This window comes from Zalophus californianus, chromosome 13, assembly GCF_009762305.2.
Source record: "Zalophus californianus isolate mZalCal1 chromosome 13, mZalCal1.pri.v2, whole genome shotgun sequence".
NCBI lineage: Eukaryota > Metazoa > Chordata > Mammalia > Carnivora > Otariidae > Zalophus > Zalophus californianus.
Genome location: NC_045607.1, coordinates 11,281,942 through 11,309,363, shown reverse-complemented (window position 1 = coordinate 11,309,363; position 27,422 = coordinate 11,281,942). Strand labels below are relative to the sequence as shown.

General features: G+C 41.7%; 1 protein-coding gene across 14 annotated transcripts in view; it reads right to left on the bottom strand.

The window, feature by feature from the left end:
• DENND1A (DENN domain containing 1A) overlaps window positions 1–27,422 on the bottom strand; it is a 503,929-nt gene that overhangs the window by 239,791 nt on the left and 236,716 nt on the right. For 13 of the 14 annotated variants that reach the window (XM_027614760.2, XM_027614750.2, XM_035723489.1 and 10 more), the window contains 3 exons: window positions 21,162–21,231; window positions 15,991–16,071; window positions 11,381–11,434 (listed from right to left, as the gene is read on the bottom strand). Coding sequence is in view for 13 of the 14 variants with exons in the window: in XM_027614750.2 (XP_027470551.2) it covers window positions 11,381–11,434; window positions 15,991–16,071; window positions 21,162–21,231 (205 nt within the window). In the remaining variant the exon portion in view is untranslated. The remainder of the gene's footprint in view (window positions 1–11,380; window positions 11,435–15,990; window positions 16,072–21,161; window positions 21,232–27,422) is intronic. The other variant, XM_027614751.2, reaches the window with a different exon arrangement.

The following is a 27,422-nucleotide window of genomic DNA, read 5'->3' as shown; positions in this document are numbered from 1 at the left end:
GGGCAGATTTAACTTTGCTGGATGGATATGGGGGCAAGGCTAGGGAAGGCTTGACAGAGGAGAAGACAGCTGGTCTGGGTCTCCCAAGAGGACTTCACTCAATGGACAGGGGGAGAAGTGTATTCCATGCAGGACAGAAGCAGGGACGAGAGAGGAGCTCCAGCAGGTCAGTACAGTGAAGAGTAGGCTACACGGCAGGGGACGTGCTAGGGCAGGGGAGCTGGGTTCAGATTCCATGGGAGCTTAGACTTTCTCCACGGGTAAAAGGGAGCTGCTGCTGAAGGAGCATGATACAGTTACATATGTGTTTCAGAAGGATCTTCCTAGAGCTCCTATGGAGGATGCCCAGGAGAGGGCAAGTGGGAGGCAGGACAATCAATTAATAGGCTACTGCCACATTCCAGGAAAGAATGATTACAACAAATAAACTACGGAGATGAAAGCTTTGAATATGGATGTGACAGATCTCTGTAAAGTGAAATCACAGGACCTGATAATGAATCAGACCTGAGAAGTGGGGCGGGGGGGGGGGAAGAATTGCAGACAACACCCAGGCTTCCAAGTTACTGAGCACCACACTTGTCCACGTGCCCAGTTTTCTTAAATGGAGTCTACTCATTTAATGAGGGAATCAGTTCTCCTTTTAAAGAACCATCAATCCTGTCAAGCATGGTGTTGCTGCTCACCTAGTCTTGGGCCCAGTGTCCTAGACTGTAATGCCACCACGGCTAAGTCTAAATCATCACCCCCTTCATTCCCTGACAATTACCTCTCTGTGTGACTCACCTACTGGGAAGGAAAATCTTGCTTCGAGGGACTATTTCTAGTGTCCATGCTCAGAAGGGTTCAGTTTTCTCGGTGCCAGGACGTTTTTAGGCTTAAGGACATTCCATTTCTATTCATAGAACTCAAGCATTCTTTCAGTTACATATCAATTATGTGCCCGTGAGCATTCTCCTATCCGCCTAGCATTCATTATGGGCTCACTCTGTAGGGCTGGGTGGCAGGGATATGAAGCTGACCACTACCCAGGGCTGGAAAGGGCTCAGGTCCAAGGAAGTTCTCTAGTTAACTGGGTCAGAACAGCCTGGAAGTTGAGTTTTGGAAGAGGTGTGTGCTACACAAGCTCCTTAGCTTCTCCAGGTTCCTGTTTCTCATCTCTGCAGAGAGATGACGGTGAAGGTCCCGTCCAGCTCTAACCCTCTATGGCTCTAAATCCAGACAAAGAGGAAGGGAAGGCACCTGGCAAGCCTCATTTCCCCCAGGAGAAGCCCCATAATGGCTGCTCGATTCTAGCTGTCCCTGCTGGCTCCTGTGCCGATCCAGGTGGCTGGGGACTTCGGGCTCACTGTGATCCACGCCCGGGGTGAGGAAGCAGGTGGGGGGTGGGGGGGATGGGCCAAGGATGGGAGGGGTTATAGTGGGGCTTAGAGAAAAAGCGTCTTAGGTTCAATACCTTAGGGAAATGAGATAATCCCCAAACCAAAGAACCGACTCTAAGCTGGGTACTCCTTGGAGCCTTCGAAACAGATGCTAGTCCGCCCCACGGTCTGTCATTTTATTAGTCTTTGTGACTTTCAGCTTCATACACAGTACAGATGATAAAGACTTACTGTACTGTGTCTGGAGGAGGCTTCTAGGCAAGAGGCTTGCTTTTGCCAATGGGTCTTATTTCCTGAAATAACTCCTGCTTAGATTATTTTACCATAATGTAAACCTTTAAAATCCTCAATTGATTTTTTTTTTAAAGAATTTAGGTTACTTTAGTTGTGTGGGGTTCTTAAAAGGGAATTATAAATTTGCATTCTAAAATAATCTGTCTGAGAAAGAATTCCACAAACTCACTTAAGCTATCACATCAGAGAAGTATATTATAGGAAAGAAGGCAGGGTTTACCCGGAGGTCAAATTTTATCCCTCCCTGTGAATGGAAAAACCATTAGAATAAACAATTACCTGACAACTTTTAAGAGCAACAATGGAATTCTCTACAATCTCAGTACTTGATAATAGGTCTTCTACTACCACCTCAACTTTGTTTATTTTTGAAAGTCACGATGAGTTCATAAATCTTTTCTATATCATGGTACATCTTTTGACAAAGTGGAAGTCTGGGCAATGTTATATGTAACTGTCCATTCTAAATGCTTTCCGCGCATCATTAACCACTTGGTATGACATCGACCAGATAATTAAGACAGGTTTGTTTAATATTCCAAATGAAGGTCTATATGATTATCCATTAATCAAAAGTAAACTTCAAAACCTAGCTGCTAAAAAAAGAATCCCTTCTACACCCAGTTTACAATGTAATTATTACTACGTATCTGTTCCTGATCTGTGACTTCTTTTTAATGCAGGTCAACTCTTTAAGATTTATAAAGATTTATGCTCATTTAACTATTGCCTGTATAAAATTCACTCCTACATGTGTTATCTTGAGATAACTCTGATGAAAATTACACAGTGATAGTTTTTCAATGAAAAGGAAGAAAATACTTCTACACAAAAATTGTAAAAAGTAATGAGAATTAACTTCAACAGCCATCTGAAAGTGGAAAGAATTTTCTACATTTGCTTTTTATTAACGTCTTGCAGACATACTGGCTTAAAAGCCAACTGAGAAGAATTGTTATTTTCCCTTTTCTTGGGGATGGCTGCATTGCTCATTCATTCATTCATTCAGCCAATCATTCAGTCATTCCATAAATATATATTGACAATCTACTATGTTCTGGGTATTTACAGAGTGCTAATTACAGAGATGCAGTGATGAAAAAATACTGATCCCTCTCATTATGGAAGGAGAAATGACATTAAACAAGTTCACAAAATTAATTACAGAACTGAAACTGACAACGAGCAATTTCTTAGAAGGGTGTGGGGAAGCCATAGAGCCTGAGGCCCAGGACCCAGCAGCTTCTCAGTGCTGGGATCAGACTGACCTGAGTGTGACTCCAGGTTTTCGCATTTACTGGCTACATGACTAGGGGCAAGTTACTTCAGGTCTCTGGGCTTCATTTCCTCTTCAGGGCAGGGATAAAAACGACTTCATAAGCCTGCTGTGAAGATTCCATAATAAATAGTGCCTGATATGATCCACGGTAGGTGCTGAATCTATACTAGCTCCTTTCTCTCTTTCTTACATTAACTATTCTCCGAAGCTGTCCAGAACAACCTGATTCTCTGGTGACAGAATGAAGTTCCACGTGCCAAAGTCCTTTTACCCTTCTCTTTGCTTATTCTTTTAAGCTTAACATGTCTCTTAAGAGGAGATAATCAATAAATGTTTACAGAACCTCCCATATGACAGGTACCGGAGTCCTGGACTCCATTCCCTCTACCATTTCTAAGCTTCAGAAATTCTGGTGTCATCGGCACCTCAAAGAGACTTGTGCGGTCAAACATACACTCCATGAAAGGACAAATACTGATCTTCACAACCAAGAATGTTAGCAAAAACCCAGAAAAGACAAGCTCCAAGAAGTAATGTGCCCTAGCCCTGAGCCACAACTTGGACCTCAGAAGAGGTTGAGACTAGAATTGTAGGAAAGCCCAGAGAAAAAGGGAAAGAACGAACCATCAAAAGCAGCATCTTTCTTGCACCAAGCACAGAACTTGGAACTCTGCATTTAATTCTTCATTTGTTCCTCCCATTTTTCTTTATTACACAAGGACACTGAGGCTCAGAGAATATAAGTAGTCCAAGGTCCCCGAGTGGTAGAGTCCGGTGTCTGCCTGTCTCCAAAACTCATGTTCTTTCCACTACAGCAGACTCTATCATATTAACAACCCCATGGTTATTGCTTGTTTCAATTTGCAATGCAGCAATTTAGTCATTTTAAATTAATCCTTTGAAAATCACCAAGAGATTAAAATGCAAATTTCAACATGGCTAGAGCTCTATACTGATTCTGTGTCAAAAATCACACAAATTGGTCCTACAAAAGTTCAGATTCTCCTTGGAGGAAAAGCTTTCCTGCTTCACTTCATATTTGAGATGTGAAAACTAATTTTTTCCTCTTTCCTCATGAATATCAAAAGTCAACTGCAGGGAGGCAGGCGGGTATAATGAAAACAAAATGCTTTGGTTCCTTACCAACCTGAGTCACCACACCCCACTTAGGTGCAGACCTTGGGCTGGTAACCTCAGGTCTGTGAGCCCTGGGTCCCTATATATAAAATGGGGCTCACGTCTATCTCTCACAGAGGAGCTGTAAGGATTTAAATGGAACCATGTATGTTAGGAGTCTGGCAGATTGTTTTTATTATTCCCGCTTAGAAACAAACAAGGCCAGCCTTTTACTGATTTGCAAAGGAGGATTTAGGGGACAATGGGTCATACACAGGGAATTGGTTCATTAGTGGCAAAACTAGCAGAGGGAATGCAAAATTTTTTTTTAAATGGTGGGGGCAGTGCAGACAGGAATTGGAGATGGGGCTATGAAGAAGACAGTTTCCCCCCCCCCACCAAACTATTTCTAACCTCTGTTATGGCAGTTTTGAAAATTAGGAAATTATCAGAACTTTCAGGTACCTCATTTTAAGTTCTTAAGGAATTCTCTCGGTCCTTCAAGTTAAAAAAAAATTAAAATGATGAACCCAACCTCGGCAATAATTGTTATAACATTATTTATAACAGCAAAACATTAGAAACAATCTAAATGTCTATTAGCAGGAGAGGCATAGTTAAAACACTGTAGGGATTTCCAGTAAAATATGGTAGATTAAACACAAATGTTTTGTCTTTTCTCTCTGATACCATCCCTCCCCAACAACCCCCCAGGGAAAGTCACAGTGAAAGAATTTTAAAAGACATAACCCCAAAGAACAGGAGAAAAGACATTACTAGAAGAGAGATGTCAAGTTTTTAGGAGCCAGAAAGCGGAAGTTACTAAAGAAATGGTTCTCAACCTGGGTCATGCACCCCCAGGGGACATGTGGCAATGTCTGGAGACATTTTGGGTGGTCACAGCTGGAAGTGGGTGTGCTACCACCATATAGTGAGCAGATCCCAGGAGTGTTGCTAGCATCCCACGACATACCAGACAGTCCCACATGACAAAGAATGATCTGGCCCAACATGTCAACGGTGCCAACTGAGGGTGAAAAACTAAAGGGAGATGACTTGGCAGCCCACAAAGGGCACAACACGAGAGCTGAGACAGAGGGTTAGGACACACGCTTGAGCCCAACTCCTACCACACAACTCCAAAAAGGTTCAGGAAGTGGAGACACCCAGAAGCTTTGAAGGCTGGAGGAAAGGTGCCAATCAAAATAAGATTCTTCTCTCCTAGCTCACTCTGCTAGTCAACCAGCCTTCCGAAACTCCTCCAGCAAAAGGAGTGTTTACTTTCTAGAGGAACTGAACCGGAAAGGCATGGGGGGACACCAGGTGTAGCTAAGGACAGGGGATAAAGCATTAAGTTAAAAAAAATGGCAGGGAGGAGGGCTTAAAGAATACAGGCTAAATGTTGATATCCCGTAACTCACCACCCTCATTCAGCTTCCAGAATGATAGTAAATGAAGCTTACGCTCACTGGCAAAAACAAAACAAACAAAACAAGACCAAAAAAAAAAAAAAAAAAAAAAAAAAAAACCACTCACTAGTTCCAGAGACAAGATTCTGATACTGACATTTGAAAGCTCCCCACATACAGCCCCTAAGTAACCAGGCCTTTCTGATCCATCAACTCCAATAAAGGCCACCAGGTAACAAGCCCCATTCATGAACACAGAGCTTCCACTTAGCTTTTTAGTGCCTCCATCTTAAATAGGGCCGGACAGGCACTTGAGGAAAGTCCCTACTATCAAAGATACAGAATGAAACAAACAGGAGAGAGAAAACATGGAGGAAGAAAATAGACAGAAAGAACAAATTTTTAGACCTATGAACGAGTCTCAAAGGGATGAGAAAACATACTGCACTCATGAAACAAGATGCCATTAAACAATGAATAATTTATTGAACAACACCAAAAAGCTCTTAGATATATAATGATAACAATGATATCCTAAGAAATTCAAAAGGGTGAAATGATTTGTTGAAGAAAGTAGAAAGAAGACTGAAAGAGAGAGATGGAAAATAGAAAAGGAAATTACTGGATCAACACAGGATCCTACCACCGAGGCCCCAGAGAAAGGAGAATAATAAAGGAGCATCTTTTCAAAGAAATAATGTGACACCATTTCCTGGGTGTAAAGGACATGAGTTTCTAGATTGAATGAGCACCAGGTGCCCAGCACAGCAGATGAAAAGGACTATTTCAGAACACCAAAGACAAATAAAGTATCCTAAAAAATAAATCAAGAATCAGGATGGCTTACAACTTCCAAGTTTCAACAGGAAAACTAGAAGTCAACAGAGCTATGTCTTCAAAATTCTGAAGGCAATTTCCAATCATATCCGGAGCAGAACAGTCATTTTCAGTGATGCAAGGTCTGACCATGGTGCCTCCAACACAGTTTTTTTTTTTTTTTTTAAAGATTTATTTATTTATTTATTTGACAGAGACAGACACAGCGAGAGCGGGAACACAAGCAGGGGGAGTGGGAGAGGGAGAAGCAGGCCTCCCGCAGAGCAGGGAGCCCAATGCAGGGCTCGATCCCAGGACCCTGGGATCATGACCCGAGCCAAAGGCAGACGCTTAACGACTGAGCCACCCAGGCGCCCCACAACACAGTACTTTCTTAGGAAACTACTGGAGAATGTTTCACCAGAATAAGGGAATAAACAAGAAGATATGAAATCCAGGAACTCCTATTTGACAAAAAGTTGTATACAAGAAAGAAAACACAATCATAATTGATCGTCTCATTCGCATGCTCACTGAATTGTAAACAATTTAAAAATTCAAAAAATTTTCTGAAGATAGAGGAAAAATGGGGGAGGACAAACATGAGTGAGAAGAAGTTATCTTCTACAGGGAGAGAAGCTCAGAGGTGGTAAAAGATCTAAACTCTCAACTTCCACAGGAAAATCAATAGGTGATATCTGAAAAGAAAAATTAAGATATAGCAATATGTGCATATTAGTTTAAAACATGGAGAGAAATACTGCAACTGCTAAAATCTTGAAAGTAGCTGCCTCTGGGAAGTAGAAAGGGGACTCTGAAATTTCCATCAACAATTATGTGGTACTATATGATTTTTTAAGCCATTAATATGTATTACTTTCGTAAGAATAGTAATACCATTAAATTAAAAAAATCATTTAAAAAGGATGAAATAAATCAATATGAACAGGTTTGAGAATACATTTTAAAAAGTGAGTTGCAAAACAATACGAATAGTATCATATTTATGTCTCAAGAAATGTCGACAACATACACAGGTACTCACACATACGATACAGTAAATACATAGAGAAAGGTCTGAAAGGTCTGGAAGGACATGCAAACTGGAGGGAGAATGGGACTGGGGTGGGGGAGCGACGACGGTAATTCACTTTTTTCTATATGTACTTCTTATTTAATGTTTTGTACAACAAAGATATTTTGAAACATTCATAATACATTGTCATAAAAAAAGCGCTGATAGAAAGGTATGTATTTGGTATCATCTCCATTGTGTTTTTTAAAATGTAGCTTCTAAATTTTTTTTTTCATCAAAAGGACTCCTTTATCTCAAACAAAATATTACCTAATTCCCAATTTAAGCAGACAGGAATGAACCTGCAATGAATAAAGCAAACAAACAAAAAAAATGAATAAAGCAGGAGCAGGGACCCCGTGCTCTGGTCAGCCAGTCATCCATCTGCCCCAGGCTGTCCAGGGGCCCTAAAGCAACCTCAGGGCTCCAGGCAGCATAGTGTAGAAACTGCTACTATCATAAAGGGGAAAGAAAAACTTGGAATGTGACTTTCTCTGAGATACGGGATTACAAGCAATTTTTCTTTTTCTTTTGTTTAATACATATACCTACATACCTTCCCTATAATTTGGAACAGTTTACATAATAATCTGTTCCTTAACATGCCTATATAACCACCTAAAACCTCACATACTTGTAGCAGCAAGGTGTAGAGATGGCCAAAAAAGCTTCATTAATCTTTTCAAGTTATCGTTCTATATTTACATTTCCTATTTCTTACATTGACTTCAATCATTTATATTTTTCTGGAAAATTTTATCTTATCTCTATCAAATTTATTGCATAATTTTACGGTCATCTTTCTTTTCAAAAATTCAGTTTTAAGGGGCGCCTAGGTGGCTCAGTCATTAAGCGTCTGCCTTCGGCTCAGGTCATGATCCCAGGGTCCTGGGATCGAGCCCCACATCGGGCTCCCTGCTCAGGAGGAAGCCTGTTTCTCCCTCTCCCACTCCACCTACTTGTGTTCATTCTCTCGCTGTCTCTGTCCAATAAATAAATAAAATCTTTAAAAAAAAAATTCAGTTTTAAAAAGGTCTTATTTTTCAATTCTACTTTAACACTATTTTCTAACTAAAACTGTAATTAAATGCTTCTAGTTTTGACTTTTTGATTGCCATTAATTTCCCATTTTTTTCTAAAGATTTTATTTATTTATTTGGAGAGAGAGCACACACAAGTGGGGGAAGGGGCCGAAGGAGAGGGAGAGGGAGAATCCCAAGCAGACTCCGCACTGAGCTTGAAGCCTGACACGGGGCTCAATCCCATGACCCTGAGATCACGACCTGAGCTGACATCAAAAGTCAGATGCTTAACTGAATTAGCCACCCAGGCACCCCTCATTTCCAGCTTCTTGAACTGAAAGTCAAGTTCATTATTTTCTCAGTTTCTTATTTATAATAAAAGCATTAGAAGTTATCAGTTTCCCCCTGAGTGTAGTTTTGGCTGAATCCCTTAGGTTTTTGTTGTTTATAGTGTTCTTGTTGTCATTAGTATCTAAACAATATACTATTTCAATGTTTTATCCCCTTTGACCCAACCACTATTTCAAGTAGACAAATATTTTTAAAACTTTTATCATTAATTTCTAGTCTTATTTCATTGCGATGAAGAGACTGGCCTGTAAGACTTTTTTTTTTCTATTTTAAAATTTTCAGAGTGATCTGGTACATAGCCAATTTTTATAATTGTTCCAGCGCATTTGCAAATAATCCTTCAACAAACAGCCTTTTGCTATTTGTCCATGGTATGCCCCTACTTCTGCTCTCCCACTGGATCTGGGTTCCTCCATTATCTACTCCTTATTGACTGCTAAGTATCGGTAATCATCTCCTTTATGTTGTGGAAATTCCTCAAATTTTCTGGCTCATGGCAGCTGCTTCTGGAATTACAAGAACATTCTTCTCCTTAATTTTATTGTTCTTTTGTCATTTCCATGGAATTTTTTTGGAAATGAAGGGCAAAATAATGGGCTCAAAATATAGCATAGTACGTGAGACCTCAGTCTCTAAAACCAGAAAGACCAATGTCTGAATTCTAATTCTACCACTTCTTTGCTGCAGGACCTTGAATATGTTACTTAAATTCTCAGAGCCTGTTTCTAGATATAAAATAGTAATTACAATAGTTGCACCTAAGTTTGTCAAAAGAGGTCAAGGAGAAAATGCAGGTACCTACTGAATCCATCATCTGACAAGCAGTAGTACACAGTAACATTAGCTCTTGTTGCTAAAATGGGGTCTATGCTCCAAAGTTTTTATTACTTAATGTAAACAAAAAGGAAGCAGTATTTTCCACCAGAGCCTCATCATAAACATTATGGATATATTTGACAATCCCAACGAAGACAGTTATCTAACAACTTATAGTCTAACTTCATTAATAACACATGATTACTAGACATTTATAATTTGTGTGCTCTATAGACAACATGTAAAAGAATTTCCTTTCTGTGAGTCTGTAATGATTACAAAGAAATATACCACTTCCTCCAGTACTTTAAAAAAAAAAAACAGGTATATACCCAAAATAATTAAAAGCAGGGACCTGCACAGATGTTTGTACAACAATGTGCATAGCAGCATTATTCACAATAGCCAAAATGTAGAAAACTCACATGTCCATCAGTGAGGAGCAAAATGGAGTATGTATATACATACAATGGAATATTATTCTGTCTTAAAAAGGAAGGAAATGCTGACACATGTTATAACATGGATAAACCACAAAGGCATGATGCTAAATTAAATGAGCAAGACACAAAAGGACAAATATTGTATGGTTCTACTTATATTAGGTAACTAATCAAATTCATAAAGAAAGACTCTGAAAGAATAGTGGTTGCCAGGGGATGGGAGGAGGGGGTAAATGGGGAGTTGTTTTTTAATGGGTACAGAGTTTCAGTTGGGAAAGATGAAAAAGTCCTGCTGATGATGACTGCATAACAATGTGAATATATTTCACCAATGAAATGTACATTTAAAGATAGTTAAAATGGTAAGTTTGATGTTATATATATATTTTGTCACAATTTTTAAAAAGTAATCAAGTGCCTACACAGTGGTGAATCTCTATTTAATTCTACATACTACTACTTATAATCTGAGTAAAACATTCTGAAAATATGTCTTAAGGCTAGATAACGCAATTCAGCTTGTTCAGAGGGCAAACATTAACCTCTGCTCCCTCAGACTCATGTTCACTACTCTTAAATCTTTTTTTTTTTTTTTTAAGATTTTATTTATTTATTTAAGAGGGAGAGAATGAGAGAGACGGCATTAGAAGAGAGAGGGTCAGAGAGAGAAGCAGACTCCCTGCTGAGCAGGGAGCCCGATGTGGGACTCGATCCCGGGACTCCAGGATCATGACCTGAGCCGAAGGCAGTCGCTTAACCAACTGAGCCACCCAGGCGCCCCCACTACTCTTAAATCTTTAAGAGGTGTGGGGGGGCAGTCTTCACACTTATACCCACAAATACTTTCTTTTACACTCTTAAAAGTGGATACAGAAATGCAGTATAATTCTACTTAAGTAAATCTATCCTAATAAAGAAATCTTTATAGAAAAGTTTTTTCTATAGAAACATTTTCTTTACAACAGCAAAAACTAAAAACCACCTAAATGCACAACAATGAAGGAAGAGCTAAGTAAATTACAAAGCAGATGGAATATTACACAGCTAACAAACAGGATTCTATGAATGAGATGGAAAAATGCATATGTGATTAATGATTTTAACTATGTAAAAAAAATACATTCTAAAAAGACTAAATGAGACATCAACATGTTAATAGGTGATTACCTTTGAGAAGTATGAGTAATGATCCCTCTTTATCTTTATACTTTTTCTGCTTTTCCAAATATTCTCTATTTGTTTTTGCTTTTGTAATGCATTATTTTTATAATGGGAAAATATATCCTTTTATTTCTTTTAAATGTAAATAAAAGACAAAGAAGAATAAAAATTTAATTCCCGTCCCACCCCCCGCCCCCCCGCCCAGCAAGTACTCACATTCTCGGGTATGCTGGGAAGTTCTCTAGTATCAGGCACAGTAAAATAAGAATGCTGGAAAAGAAAAGCATATGCTATTTACTTCTGCAAAAATATGCAACAAGCACATTATTCAGAAATCAGATGAATGATCTGAAGGTAGTTCCTCACTCAGATGAGGAAACAGAGTTTCACTCACAGGAAATGACTACAGAACATTTTCTTTGGATAATGCTGGGTTACAGCCAGACACCCTAAGTCACCAGTTTGGTAGATGGAATTCTTTTCTATGAGAGATGAACTTCTTTCGGAGATATAAATGAACAGCTCAAAGAGGTTAAAGGCTAAATTCCCCTACAATGTTTGCACATTTCTGAACACATGAAAGCTGCAGGCTTCATAACTTATTGTTCAATGAGGCAAGTGGACTTGAGGGACCAAGTATCACTAGGTTCACTCGGCAATGGCCTTACCAACCAAACCTGCCATTTCATTTTAGCATCTGAGATTATATCCATATACAAGCTGCGGGCAAAATCTGCCCCAAAGGCCCAAGTGATGTTAAGGACAGCTCCAACTGAAGGACTGCTGCACTGAGACCATTACAGTTGGCTAAGAGTGAGAATTCTGTCCCCTAAGCATGCTCTGCAAAGAAGCCTCCTGACTTCTAGTGTAATCTCCAGTGAAGGGAGTGGGAGACTCAATGGAGCTGAAAACCTGATCTGTTCAAAGAACTTTCAAGGAGGCATCCCAATGTACGTAATGGGCATATGTCCCTGAGTTAAATGACAACAGGCTGGACTGATGACACCTCCTCTGAACTACTAAAGACTCAGAGGACAATGGCAAGCAGGAATGGAGAGTCTGGTGCTGGCCAATTAAAGATGGGATTGTGCAAAGGGCAGGAAAGGTCGCAGCAGAGAAGGTCAGCTTAGCCATGGCCTAAGTTCAAACCTGGACCCCCAAGTGACATTTCAGGAAGTCCCTCCCCTCCATTCTTAGATAATTGCAAAATAAGTAGGTCTCAAGAAGAATGAGTTGTACATTCTTCTTGAAATGAAAAGCTGGGGGACAACTGCAGTAATGACAATAACAACAGTAATAGTATGAGCTACTTGCCTAATATTCAACAGATATCGACCTGCTACATGGAAGGCTTTATGCCAGGTATTTGTATCAGTATTATCTTTAATTTCCCTAATTTTAAGATACATATTATCTCCATATCACAAATGGGTAAACTGAGGCTTAGGGCTCTAAGGTCACCCAGCTAGCAGATGACAGGAACTGAAACCATGTCTGCAAGAACCCTATGCTCTTCCCACTAAAACAGCTTGCGATACCTACACTTCTTATGAACAAATTATAGCTAAAGCCACTTGAACTGAAATAAACTAAAAAGTAAAAACAAAAAACATTATGAAAAGACCACTTAAAAAAAAAAAAAAAGAAACCCTCCACAAAGCATCATTCCAAAAACTGCGTGTCTGTGCCAAAATATTACCCATGAAGTATTAAGAGTAGAAATTCTGTAGCATGAAAACTAGTTAACAATTGATTCAATTTAACAATGATTAAAATAGCAAAAGTAAAATACAAAGTTAAACATGATGCCATGAGATACCAACTTCTTTATGAAACGGCTATAGAAGCGGGTCCCAGGAAATGTTTGGTAATGGACATCCATGGGTGATGGAGTGACAACGTAACTGCCTGCACAGTGAGGAAGAAAACTCAAGGGCCACAGAGTCACCACTTCCTAGCTATGTGATCTCAGGCAACCTCACTTAACAGCTCAGAACCTCAGTTTTGAACCTGTATATGGGAATTGTAAACATCTACTTCAAAACTGTTACGAAGAATAAATGTCACAGATGTGAAGTGCCTAGCATTCCATGAACGATATTTTAATAGAAAATTATTATTATTGCTTGACTGCTAGTTTACATTTCTATTTTTCTCAATCACCTATATTAGACACACAGAAGTATTCTGTTCTGAAGACACAAAGTCAAGGACTGTCATTTTTCCACATTTCAGGCTTTATAAACTAGATGAGATTCACCCTTCAAAATCAGAAATGCAACATGGCGAGAATCCCTCATGAACAGGAAAGAAACATATATCTGCCTTTACAGATGCAGTGGGTTGTGAATAGTGAGGCATCACAATTCCAAAACCAAGTCATCCCCAGGCTGTCCTTTGAGATTCTGTCTTGCTCCATCACCCATGAAATGCTGGGACCAGAGGAGGTCAGAAACATTCCTAGGAACCACTGGCACGAAACAGCTGCACCTCCTCCCCCCAACAGTTTCTCCTCCTGCCCTTGGGATGGCTTGTCCTTGAGGCCTGGCAGCCACTCAGGGGAAGGAGTGGCCCTGCCTCCCCAGCAGCTGGTGACCCAGCCAGGCTACTCCACAGCTACCTGTCGGATGTCATTACAGACTGAAGCAGAGAGATCAAGCTGATTTAGGAAAAGGGACAGAGACAAAGGCAAGGTTGTTTAGCTATCTGGCAATGACCTGGGCAGGTTTAAAGCTCGTTTCTTCATCTTTTCCAGGCAGTCTTCCCTACGAGAATTTCTCTTAAGATTCTTTTCCTTCCTATGCCCTATTAAAATGAGCAAAAACCTCTACAAGTTCCTTCTTTGCTCCCTTTCTTTCAACACCCATGGCCTAGTAGAAAGAACATGGGCTTGGAAGTTAGCCCTGGGTTTGAAAAACCCAAACTTCTCACTTACTAACCACATAGCCTTGAGTGAGCAAGTACTCTTCCTCTCTAAGCCTCATTTATAGGATGACAACACTACTATCTGTTTTGCAGAGTTGTTTTGAGCACAAGGGATGCACACTTGGCAGAAATTAAGAACTTAATGAATAGAAGATCTATTATTAGTTACTGGTAGTAATATTGCTTTCAATTTGCTCATCATAAAAAAAAAACCTGTAAGATATGTTCTTTCCTTATGAGGGCAAATACCAAGATCCTAACCACTAAATATCAACACTGTACCTAGTTCTAGAGAAGATGAAAGATAAAACTTCCCATTATTTTAAAAATCTATCTATCCATCTATCTAACTATCCATCTATCTAACAAAAGGCAGACTGCCAGATGCAACACCTCATTTGCATGTGTCTAGAGTCTTGGAAGCCTGACTACCCTACATTCTCCTACAGCTAGACCCTGAGAGCTTGTCTGGAGGTTCTAACTGGGGAGCACAGCTACTCATGTACCCTTGACTGAAGAACGGTCCTCCTCTATCAGAGAAGGTTGTCCTCTTTGACTGAGCACACAGCTTCAGGAGGGATGCACATGGATGGTGAGGGAGGAAGGGGACATCTGTCTAGGCAGCCAGATCAGCCAGATCAATGAGGTGACAGATGTCACAACCAGATCACCCTCACATCCAATAAAACTGTTTAAACATTCAGGGGAGCCTGGGTGCCTCAGTCAGTTACGTGTCTGACTCTTGACCTCAGGGTCTTGAGATCAAGCCCTGCACTAAGGTCCATGCTCAGCATGGAGTCTGCTTGAGATTCTCTCTCTCTCCCCCTCTGCCCCTCCCCCACACCCTGTGCTCACACACTCTCTCTCAAAAGAAATAAAATCTTAAAAAAAAAAAACAAAACTTTTTAAACATTCAGATCTCACAACATAGGGAAAATAGCCCCTGGGTAATCAAGAGCTGGCCTAAGGGTGTCCATCTGAGAATTCTGATGAAGGTGGTGACAAGGGCTTGACCTAGAGAATTAGAGAATTCCAATAACTGAAATATGAAAAAGATCACCTACGCCTCTTTTGATGCCTTATCCGATCAATGAAGAACTCAAGGTCCACAAGGTCAAAGGTTTTAATTAAGATCACTCAGGTCACTGGCGAAACTACAGCTAGGACTGAAACTTCCCAGTTCAGAGGGTTTTCCACCCAGCATACTATATATCACGTAGCAGGTATTTAAAAGAGTTTAAAGAAACAATTATTACTGTAGGTTAGGAACTATGCTAGGCTCTCTCCATCCCTGTCCTTGAGGGATTTACAGCCCAGTGGCCAAGATAGGAAAACAGATGTGGTATGAATAAGCACTGCAAAGTGTACAAGATGCTTGGGGCAAAGAAGAAAACCTTGACTAAGTCTTGGGGAAGGGGGCCAAGGGGAGGATTTCTCTGGAAATAAAATCCAAGGTGAGTTCTGAAGGATGAATGTAAGCCAGCTTGGTAAAGAGGAGAGAGACAGTGTTGAAGGTTCAGGGGCAACACGATGGGCAAAGAGGCATGCACAGCAGTGCTGGGAGGCAAAGCATGAGGCAGGGAGCCCCAGGATGGGGGCTGAGGAGGCAGGTAGGGGCCATTTCAAGCCCAGTACCTGCCACCTAGGATATGCTAGTGATGGGATGACAACCAGGAAGAGAGGAGCCTGGAGACATTTGGGACCTATTCCTTGTTGGAATCCCAGAGAAAGGAAGAAATTGAACTCCCTGGCCTATCTTGAGTCCAGAGGTTTCAGAGTATTCGGAGGTAGCGCTGGGGAAGGTGCAGAGGACAAAAGACGATCTTGTTCGGCTAACTCCGCCTCACTGTTAATAATGAAATGGTTTCTCGGTGATCCGCTAATTTTCTGCCCCCACTTACCACGCTGAGATGAACAGACACTCCTGGGTCAGGAATGGGAAGTTTGTGCAGAGTTTCAAGAAGCTCATTCCACTGATTCTCCTGAAAGAAATAAAAGGCCTAAGTAACAAAAGCAAGGCTGAGCCCTTAGTCAGAGGCCTGCAGGGAGGTCTGGGCACACAGTGAGCCGGAGGCCCTCTTGATGAAGGGGGCTGGGGAGGGGCTGGCCCCAGTACAGAAATAGGCTTGATATTCAAGTAGGGTTGGACAAAAGACACTGCTTATGGCTCAATATAAGAGCCAAATAGATCCTCCCACACCAAGTTTGACATTTTCTACTGAGTGAGACACCTACCATGACCGCCTTTTATGGATCATATACCATAAGCTCGCAGCAAACCTATCCTCTCAACTCCATAGCAACAACTTTTAAATGCAAACAATCCTAGCTTACAGGGCGGGGGTGGTTGGGAGAAATAACGATGACACTACAGATCTTGTCTTCATCATCATTACCCTCAATTAATTTTATTGAGTGTTCACTGGATACACACAGCAGCATCCAATTATGGAAAGTTAAAATGAACTACATACAGCAGCATGCAATACAGTATGGTGGCTGTGCATTTTAATTAGTGAAATTGAGCCACAGAATGAAATACAAAGCAGTACAAATTATTCGATTGAAAACAGATTCACTTTTAAAATGCTCAAAAGAACGCTGCTTACAGAATTATGCAAAAGCCATTTCTCCCACCCTGTGGAATTGTCTGTGCTAATAGAATAGTATTACGCTTACATATGTTTCCATTTGTTGTCTGTTTGATGCTCATGACTATCCCACTTCACAGACTGAAAACTGAGGCTCTGAAGGCTGAAACAACTGGGCTCAGATCAGCCAGTTCGTAAGCTGCACAGCCAGGAGCTACATGCAGGTTTTCTGTGTTTGAGCCCAGAGACCTCTCCACTGCTTCACAGCAGTCTTGGGTTGTGAATTTAAAGGAGAGGCAAAAAGAGGATGAGTGCAGATTAAAAACCTGCTTCAATCTGAACTCTGATCATTCAAGTTTCTCACGGAGGAATGAACATGTGTGCACGTGCACACGTTTAATTTTGCTCTGAAACTATCTCAAATTTACATAATTATAGGACAGCAATTTTGTATTTCCCGAACTACTTAACAGTGAGTTACGGACATTATGTTCCATCATCCATAAATACAAAGGACATTCTCCGGTACAACCACAACTAATCATCAAAATCAGGAAATTAACACTGATAGAACATTATCATCAAATCCTCAGATCCCTTCAAGTTTTATCAATTGTGCCCATAATGTCCTTGGATAGCAAAATAATCCAGCTCAGAATCACATGTTGCCTTTAGTTATAAAACTCTGGTCTTCATCAGTCTGGAACAGGCCCGAGTCTTTCCCAGATTTGTAGGCACTTGACAGTGAGACCAGCCATTTTGTGGAGTAATTCTCCATTGTCTGATGTTTTCTATTGATTCAGACTTCAATTCATTCCATTACTCATGATGTTCACTTTGATCATTTGATTAATTCATCTGACGTCTCTACTGTGAAGGTACTCATTCTCCCTTTGTCTTTAGCAAGCATTTTGTGGAGTGATACTTTATGTAAACATCCCCTTCCTCAAACTTTTAACTTATCTATTTACTTATTTATATCGGTAAGCACACATGGTTCCTGTTTTATTCAATGGCTATAAGCCTTTGCTATCGTTATTTGTTTTAATGCTCAAATTGTCCCAGATTGGACCAGTGGGAAGCCCTCAACCACTTCAAGCTCACTTCTGTGTCTTTCTGACATGTCCCCATCATGTTTTGAGCACTTCCTTTGAACACTTTTTGGCACAAAAAGATATTCCAGGCTCATTTTATACTTTCCCTGCCCTGGCCCTAGAATTAGACATTTCTTCAGAGAGCCCTGGCTCCTTTTAGTGGAAAATGTTATTTAGAAACCAAGATTTGCATACTAGCTGTGCTCATTGCTACCTAGGTATTGCTAACCCCAGACTCTTTTAGTGGTTAGAGCCAGAAAATACAGTACGCACACAGACACCCACAATAGACGCACCTTTACTGATTCCTATTATCACATGTTTTGTTCATACTAATAGCTCTAATTCCAATCCAACATAGGAATCCTTCTAGTTTCCTTCCTTTTCATATTTGTAACTAAATTCTATAGAAATGAAGAATCAATCCTATTTTCTTAATATATTTACTTATTTGTATGTAACCAATCTTTTATGACTGACCCTATCCACCCAGAAGCCCCCCTTGCTCTGCTTGAATAGGGATATCCAATGCTAGACTGCTACTGTCTACTCCTCCCCAACAAGAATGCCTTCCCCACCCTAGGCTCCAATACTCCAGTGCTGGACCACGGCGGCCCCCTTTCCCTTGTGGATCCTTCTAGATCCTCCTAGAGTTCTGATATTTGGTGCCAAGCCATTGCCACTATTACTGCATGCACATAAACAACCGCTTTGTCCTTCAGGCTCCAACACCCTCGGCCAGGCTGTTCTCCAGCTCAGATGCCCTCTTCAACCCCTGCCAATTCTTCCACAGGGATGTCCTCAATGCCCCATCCATGGTCTGATAACCATGGTGGATCAATGACCCAGAGAGACACCCCCATCATGTATCTTAGGCTCCAACACTCCACTCTGAGCCATCATGGTCACTACCAATCCCCACACCCTCCAACTGAAACCTACCATGCCCAAAGACTTTTGGACTTGGGGAGGGGATTCTGTTTTTTTAATAAAAGCTCTTTCCTCCTGTTCTATCTGATGACCCACACCCTGCCAACAAGTAAGGCAGTTGTAGACAGATTTCCTACCATTTGTGTCATAATTCCTTTAACCAGAAAAAAAATTAATAGAAAGAGTACTGGGTACAGGGGAAACAGACTCCACTAAAACACATCACTGATCGCAACTCTTCAACACTCCAAGAGGCAGGGTCCTTCCTGGGGCAATGGCCCAGAGGACTCGTGCACCAATTTTACGGGGTAATAATCCTATCTCCCCTATGCATAGGCTGTACAAACCTAACCTTTTCTGTACCACAAGACATGTTTTTAAATGTCTACTATGTTTTGACTGGAACATTAATATGGAAGAAAAAAATATGTGAGCCAATCTCCAATTCTAAGACTGTTAAGAGCCTACGTGTGATGCAATTCTATTTACTAAAGATATCCTTCAAATTTGAGTGAAAACCTGAATGTTTGACTAAAGTGAATTGTCAACATAAATTGATGAACAGACCCAAGGTGGCCTCTGAATTCATTCATCAAAGAATAAATCACTTCCTTCATGACAAAATTCCCAGATACCTAAGCATCCTCTGAGAGTGAGTGTAGTGACCTAGGGAGCCATTTCTATTAGCTATTCCTTCCGATTACTGTGGCCTCTGGAATACATTGCTGGTGAGTAAATCTTACTTGAAGGAAAGATTTCTCCATTATACACGTTTTCCACTTTTTCTCCAAAGCAGCATTTCCTCAAGTATATCCTAGGAAACACTGGTATCTCAGAATATTAATATTTGTCATGGAATAAAAAGGGTTTAGGGCCAAACAAGATGGGAAGCATGGAATAACACGTTTCTCCACGGCAGGACCTTCTCAGAGCCACCAGGACATGAATCTTAAGGAGACAAAAATGAAACACAGACTTCCTTCTCCCCAACCCCAATATTACTGAACTATGGCACCCCTTTTTTTAATGGATCGAATGTGCTGTAGAAAGTACGAGGAGAAAAAAATTTCTATAACATTTAATAATAAAGTATCATCAATTAAAAACATTAGACCATTTACAAAACGGAAAATTTAAGGAATTACATATATGGACAAATATTCAACTACTCATAAAGAAATGCAGTTAAAACAATGAGTCTGTTCACTTGGCAAATAAACAACAAATTCAACAAATGGTACTGGCGAGAGTATGGTGAGCCAGGCACTCCTGTACATTCCTAGTAAAGGGCATCTTTTAAGAAAACAGTACAAATTCTTCTGGAAAACAGCTTGGCAAATTTTTTAAATGTTTATGTCCACTGCCCTAAAAAATGGCCCCTCTGAGATTCTCCTCTTAAGGAAATACTCCAAAAAGAAGAAAATGCTTTATGTTCAAAGATGCTAATAGCTACAACTACAGTGGAAAAAGAAATCCCAAATAATGAAAACTCCCAACAGGGGCACCTCGGTGGCACAGTCGGTTAAGCGTCCAACTCTTGATTTCGGCTTAGGTCATGGTCGCAGGGCCATGAGACTGAGCCCCGCATCAGGCTCCATGCTCGGTGGGGAGTCTGCTTCTCTCTCTCTCTCTGCCCCTCCCCCACTTTGTATGTGTATGGGTGTGCCATGTGCTCTCTAAAATAAATAAATAAATCTAAAAAAAAAAAGAAACAATTTCCAACAATAGGGAAATGTTTCTAAGGTCCATAATAAAATGCTATGCACTCATGAAAAATATTCACAGTGTTTTTACTAACCTGGGGAAATGCTTCTGTTACTATAGCACCTGAAAAATGTGAGCTATGAAAGTCTAAATATAGCTCCAGTTGACCCTTGACATCCATGGAAGACACTTCAGCATATCATTTCTTCCAAAAGTACAGTAAAGTAGAGCTAACTTTTTAAGTAATTTTTCAGACCCTTAAAAAAATTACTGAAAGCGCACAACAAAGCCTTACTGGAAGGGAAACTTGGGACAGGTGGCTAGGTCACTTGCTAGTTAAGTGTTTTACTCGCAAATCGAGCTTTGCAGCATGACATGAGCAATTTAAATTTGTGCCTCAGCAAAATTATAATTTAATACATGTCATGAACTTCCAGGGCTGCTTGGGAATATCAGCTATCAGATATCAGAATATTAACTCTGAATGCTAAGGGTCTATTTATTATTCCTTTAACTGCAAAAGGAAAGGAAGAAAACATCCCCAAAACACTAGCGATTGTTATTTTTGGGAAGGGGGAACATATCAGGAGTGATTTTTCTCATCCTTCCTATTTCCGAATTTCTGAAACTTTCTATAATGGGCATGCATTACTTTTTTGGTAAACATTTTGGTGAAATATAAGGCATGTATTACTTTAATAATCAAAAAAGTTAAAGTTACTTGCTAAAAAGAATAAAATACAAGGTAAATACCTGGCCCTTTGTCGTGTAATCCGCCAAGATGTTAAGCAGCTTATAAAATACTTCGAACCAGGGAAGATAGCTGGGGAAAGAGGAGAAGAAACATGAAATATTAGTATGCAGGTCAAAAACTTTAACCAGGAGCTAATTCAAGACTGGTACATTTCAGTTTTTCCTCTACATCCTGAAGAGTCTTCCTGTTATAGGCTGCTGGAAACACAGACTGGTGGAATGCTAATTATTTCTGGGATTTTAAAAAATTGCCTGTGTAAGGTGAAGAATTGACTATCCATTATAAATTATTCCCATGCCTCAGAGCTAGAACACGTTCATAGAGAAGAAATTCAAAGCAGACTCTGCAATCAGGAACCATCGCTGAATAGCCCCCCAGGCCTCTCCCACCACACCCACCCTTTCCAGGAAGCTTCTGTGCAAGTCCCTCATGATCGGACACACACAGCCACACACTCATACATACAGCACTCCCCCTGCTGCTGTCTGCAAGGTGTCCCAAAGGCCCCAAGAGCCTGAAACCAGTCATACTGTAGCATCAAACATCCTACGTGTACCGCACCCCCTCTGGACTTACTGCAGGACGGGCTCTAACTCTCTGTTCCCACTGCCCTCTACTGGGTCCTGACCATGGCACCCCTTCACTCCGAGGACAGTCTGGTCCTGACCGCACTCTATCCTCTCTCTGTGGGGCTTCAAGAATAATCTTTCTAAAATGCACATCTAAGTGGCCCACAGATCCAGTTCCTGCAGTGGTGCCCCATCACTAATGGACTTCTTAGGATGGCGCTGGAGGCTCTTCGTTGTCAGGTCCCCGACTGGCTGCCCGCTCTACTTCCCCACATTCTGCAGTGCATTCTTCTCTCACTGCAGCCTCCCTCCCAGAATGGCCAGGCATCCTCAAGCCTGCCCGAGCTTGCATACACTTGGCCCTTTTCTCCCTCTGACCTTCCTGGTCTAGGCTAGCTTATTTCCACTCATCCTCCTAACGGTCCTCTGCAAGCTCCCCATCGCCGCCCCTCACGCCCTAATTCCCTCTTTTCTGTGTTGCCCTGGTCACATGCATACTCCCGTTAGAACATTCCACACACCATGTGGCACTCAATGGTGTGTCTGTTTTGCTAACAGACTGTGCATAGAGAAGGAAGGATCTCATCTTTCTTCACTTTGTCTTCCCGGGGCCAAGCGTGGAGCCCGGCATACCGTCAGCGCTCAGTGTTGATGGAACAAACACAACCAAACAAAGACTAAGAGCAAAGGCATGTTAATGTTATAGAATTGTTGTTGAACTATCTCCCACCCCACCCCCTGCCGCCCAGAAGTTTGTCACTTAATTTAAATGGCTTTATTCTCCATTAAGAAACTTTTCCAAAGCGACAAAGAGTCAAGCGAGGAGGGTGTTGTACCAAGCCCCTGCTGTCCTGCCCGCGTCTGCCCTGCTGAGCTCACGGGTCCGTTCCTGATAGAGCTGGATGCGCAGTGGAGCGCTGATCCCACCAGGCGGAGGGAACTCAGCACCCCGTACAGATTACCAGCTGTACTGCCGAGGGTAATAGATGAAGTGAGAGGCAATCCAGAGGACAGATAAAGTGCACAGTTCTCTATCATTAACGTCTGTCTGAAAGCCAGCACATGCTACTGTAAAATTTAAGTAGCTTATCAAAATATACTGATAAGCAACTTAACTTTTCACTTCTATGACAGTATTATCACTTATGTTAATATGTTTCAATCAGCTCTGGCAGCTGCATATTGACTATTACACAGCAAACGACTGCCGCCACTTTCCACAGCATTTACTTTGACAGAGCAGTGTAAACATTCAAGAGGGATTAGGGAGGAGATAAGTTTCTCCCTTCCTATTCTGTTAAATAAACCTCGGCTGAGTTAAAAGCCATTATAGTGGGAACAATAAATCCCCTCAGACGAAAACTCTTGCCCAGATTAGAGGACTCTTAATAAACAAATTCAACCAAGGATTACAAAAAAAATTTTTTCCCCCTGAAAGAGAAAATACCAGTAGTTAAATCCAGCAACTCAAAGTCAGGAAGGGAGCAGGGCGGGGGGCCGGGGGGGGGGGGCTGGTGACAGGGAAGAAGAGAAAATATTGTCTTGCAAGGAAATCATGGCCTCGAGGAAATGAGAGAAAAGCTGAAGTCATTTCAGAAATACTGGACGAAGTGATGTGGGGCAGGCTGGATTCTCTGATAATTCAGGACTGTGGTACACACGGGAGTAGTTTCTGCCAAGAGGTTCAAGTGGCCCCACTAGCACGGGCCCTGACCCCAAGCCCCTGCATCCCCTCCATTGCCAGGGGGCTGAGGGAAGGCGATGTGGTAGGGCCGTCCGGCCCACAGCAGAGTGCCCAGCTTCTCTCACGCAGCCTCAACCTCACCAAATCAATTCTTTTTGGCTACACTAAAGCAGAACCCTCAGCCATAGCAGGTTTCATAGTTACCCTGGAGATCAGCCATTTCTTTCTCGCTGTGGCCTGACCGGATGCAACTGTTGTCCACATGTTGTCCCCTGTGCACTGACAGATGAATATCCAGTGATGGCAGCGTTAAGGTCTTGAAACCAAAACCCAGCTGTCTTCTTCTTCAAAGGATCCCTCTTTTCCCCTGTTGGGAGGCCAGGGTTCACAGCTGAACCTTATCCAGTGGCGTTTCCTGTACTGCTTCATTAGTGCTGGCACGACAGTTCTGCCCGGCCTGCAGAGCTGCAGGTGAGGCTATGGAGCCCCTCCACTCCATTCTGTGCGTGTCTGTCATCATGGAGTAAACACTACTTCCCAGTCCAGAGACAGGAAACAAACACTCCATTACACTGCTCGTCCCTGGACATCTAAAGGAGTTCCAAACATCTCTGGGCCTGCTCCACCTGCTACCTTCATGCAACCACTCGGAGTCCGCAATGCTGAGAGAGCACCACCGTGCAGTGGGCTCAGTCCAACTAGGGCCCAAAAAAACAAACAACAAAGGGTCCCTGCATTCAGAAAGGCCATGGTCCTAGTGGGGAAAAGAGACATATACAACAAAATAGTTTGTGTGAGGGGAGTTGGAACTCTTTTCCAAGGGCTTTATTTAGCTCAGGCTTTGGATCAAGTTATAAAATTATCATGGCCAATCAGCAGAGCCTTCCTTGATGGGGAAAAGCCAAAATGGGACAAGGCTGCTTCCTAGGCACTGGCCATGATCCATGCTTCTCTCACCAAATTGTGGCTCAGGTAACTTTGTCCCAGGTTCTGCCATCACTTCCCTGGCCTAACAGTCAAATGGAGAGGCTTTTGTTTCGTGTGAGGCAATACAAAGTCTTAAACTTGAGAAGAACTCAGGGAGCATCCGAGTATTCCTACACACATTCCTACATGACAGGCCCTTGTAAGATGTGCAGGGGCAAGGTTCGAGACATAGTGCTTAGAGTCCAATGGCCCATGGTAAAAATCACCTGTAAAAGGCCCTTCAGTTGCCCCCAACATAGAGCAGACATGGTTTTATAGACACAAAGTAGCTGGCCTGAGTTTGCGGGGGGGGGGGGGGGGGGGGCGGGGGGTGGTGGGACACATACTGAATGAAAACTGTCTATGCTCCAATCTGTCAGCTTGGTGAGCTGCTTACCCTCCAGCTGAACTCAGGAACTGAGTCCGACCGAGGACAGATGACTTACATTTCTAATCTCGCTCCACTGAATGGACTGTCAGGATAATCATTCCCACTGTTTTGTGTATATACGCATGTGTCTAAGTGACCTTGTATAAGTGTACATATGATGGGATCCCACTCCAGTGTCATAAGTATTTAGATAGAAAACCATTACAAATTTTAAAAAGCTCTCCCACATCTCTTGCTAGTAGTTGAGTTCAAAGCCATCAGATGAGGCCAAGCAAGACAGGGGTGTGTGAGATGGGGAGCAATGGAGGCAGACACTGACCAAGCCAAGGAAGGTGGTTACTTGAGAGAATAATAGCTGTGAGCAGGACGTCAGAGTTCAAGCACAGGCAGGAGGAAATCCTCCTGTAGGGGCCACCAGGCCCAGACTGTTGGAGTCTGAGTGGGGTGAGAAGGGTTTCCTCGTAAGGGAAAGTCAGGGCTCCAGCAAGATCAGGAGAGAAGAAACACAGAAGGTGGCTTGGCTTAGAACATCAGAACTCAAGATGGGGGGAAAGCGGTGTTTAAGTAGGGGCAAGGCCTGGCACTGGGTAAGAAAGCATCTATGTCAGGAGAAAGAGGTTGACTAGACTGGTGTTGGAACCTAAGAGGAATAAAAAGAGCATCGGGAAGGGAGTTCAGTGTGGGATGTCAGAGCCTAAGTGGGTAGGAGGGCTTCTAGGAAAGGTGGTGAGGCAGAGTCCAAGGAGGTCCACAGTAGGAGGAGGCTGCAGTGTCTAAGAGGTCAGAGTCCAAGTGCGGTGAGAAGGACAGCCACAGAGGAAAGGAGCTACAGCTGTGAGAGTCTGATTGAGATCGATCAAGCATGTAAATATATAATGGAATTACTACGATCAGAGAAGAGAGTTACAAATATGGACGAGGAGAAAACAGAAATGAACCTATGGTGTCGTACTGGAATTAAATGTAACTGTGTGAAATCATGGAGACAAAAGAAATAGAAACACAGTATATGTATGTACATACATATGTGTAGGTATACATTATATATACATAGATTTTCCAGCTCTAGCCACTGAGGGGCCCTGGAAGCAGAGAGAACCCAATTATAATGAGCATGCTTAGTGTCCAGATCTTGGTTTCTAAGTACCATTCTTCACCAAAAGGAAGCAGAGCTCCTTAAAGAAGGAAAAAAAAAAAAAAAAGAAAGAAATGTCTGATTCCAGAGCTAGGGCTGGGAAATATCTTGTTGTGCTAGGAAAAAGGCAGTGTTCCACACATGATTAGGACATGCCAACAGGACACAAGAGCCAGTGTGGAGGGGCTCCTGTTGACAAAATCTGTGACAATCTGAGCACCAAACCAAATAATAATAGAAAGAGATTATGTAATAATAAATAAAATAGGAAATTACAAGTCTGTGCTAATATAAATAAATGAATCGGAAGTCTCATGAGGATAAAATGAGGATATTCAGAATACACTTTATAATTATAAAGGGAAAAAGAAGGGAGAATCCTGAGTGACACAACCTTAAGTAATGCGGCAAATTGAAACGGTGCCAATTGATAGAATGCAGTGAAACAATACAGAATACTTCCATCATATTCTAGCCACAGATGTAGAACCCAATCCTAAGGATGAGGGACTTTCTACAAATTAACAGCCAATGTCAAGTTCATAGAAGTGTAAGAAATGTTGAGGATCTATTCCAGAATAAGACGACAAAAGAGACAGGAAAATAAATGCAACATGTGATTCTGAACTACAGCTTGCCCCCCCCATATATAGGGGGTCCAAGTATTACATGGTAGTATTGTGTCAAAACTTTCTGATTTTGATGATTGTAATGTAGTTATGTAAAAGAATGTTTCTTTTTTTTTTTTTTAAGTAGGCTCCATGCCCAACGTGGGGGCTGCAACTCACGAGCCTAAGATTGAGAGTCACATGTTCTACTGACTGAGACAGGCAGGCGCCCCAAGAACGTTTTCTTTTTTAAAAAAATACACACCGAAGTATTTGGGGGTTAGTGGGTATTATTTTGGCAACATCTCCCAAATGGGCATTTGTATTGTACTCACAACTTTTCTCTCTATATTTTTTAAAGATTTTATTAATTCAAGAGAGAAAGAGCATGAGCAGGTAGAAGGGCAAAGTCAGCCGACTCCCTGCTGAGCAGGGAGCGCGATGCGGGGCTCAATCCCAGGCCCCCAGGATCATGACCTGAGCCGAAGGCAGATACTTAACCAACTGAACCACCCAGGCGCCCCTTTTATGTTTGTTATTGTTTCCAAACTGAAATAAAATGGGAGAGGAGAGAATCTAAGGGGTCTTTCATTTCATCAAAAATACCATAAGTAGACCAATTAGAGTATACAGAATAATAATATGAGCTGGGAAAATAAAATTTTAAATTTTAAACCATGGCTATAGGGAGGGGCATGCAATAGAGAGAACGGCTGATAGCAACTGTGGAAGTCAGTACTCCACGCACAGAGAAGGTTGAGCATCAGTTAGGTTGTTCCCAGTGTACGGGAGAAAAGCTGGGAAGGGTGGGGATAAAGTGCATTAGAGACAGAAAAAAAATCTCATGAGCAATGACTTGCAGGCTTGACGCACTGGGCCTGATTTGAGAACCGCGTGCAGTTGGAAC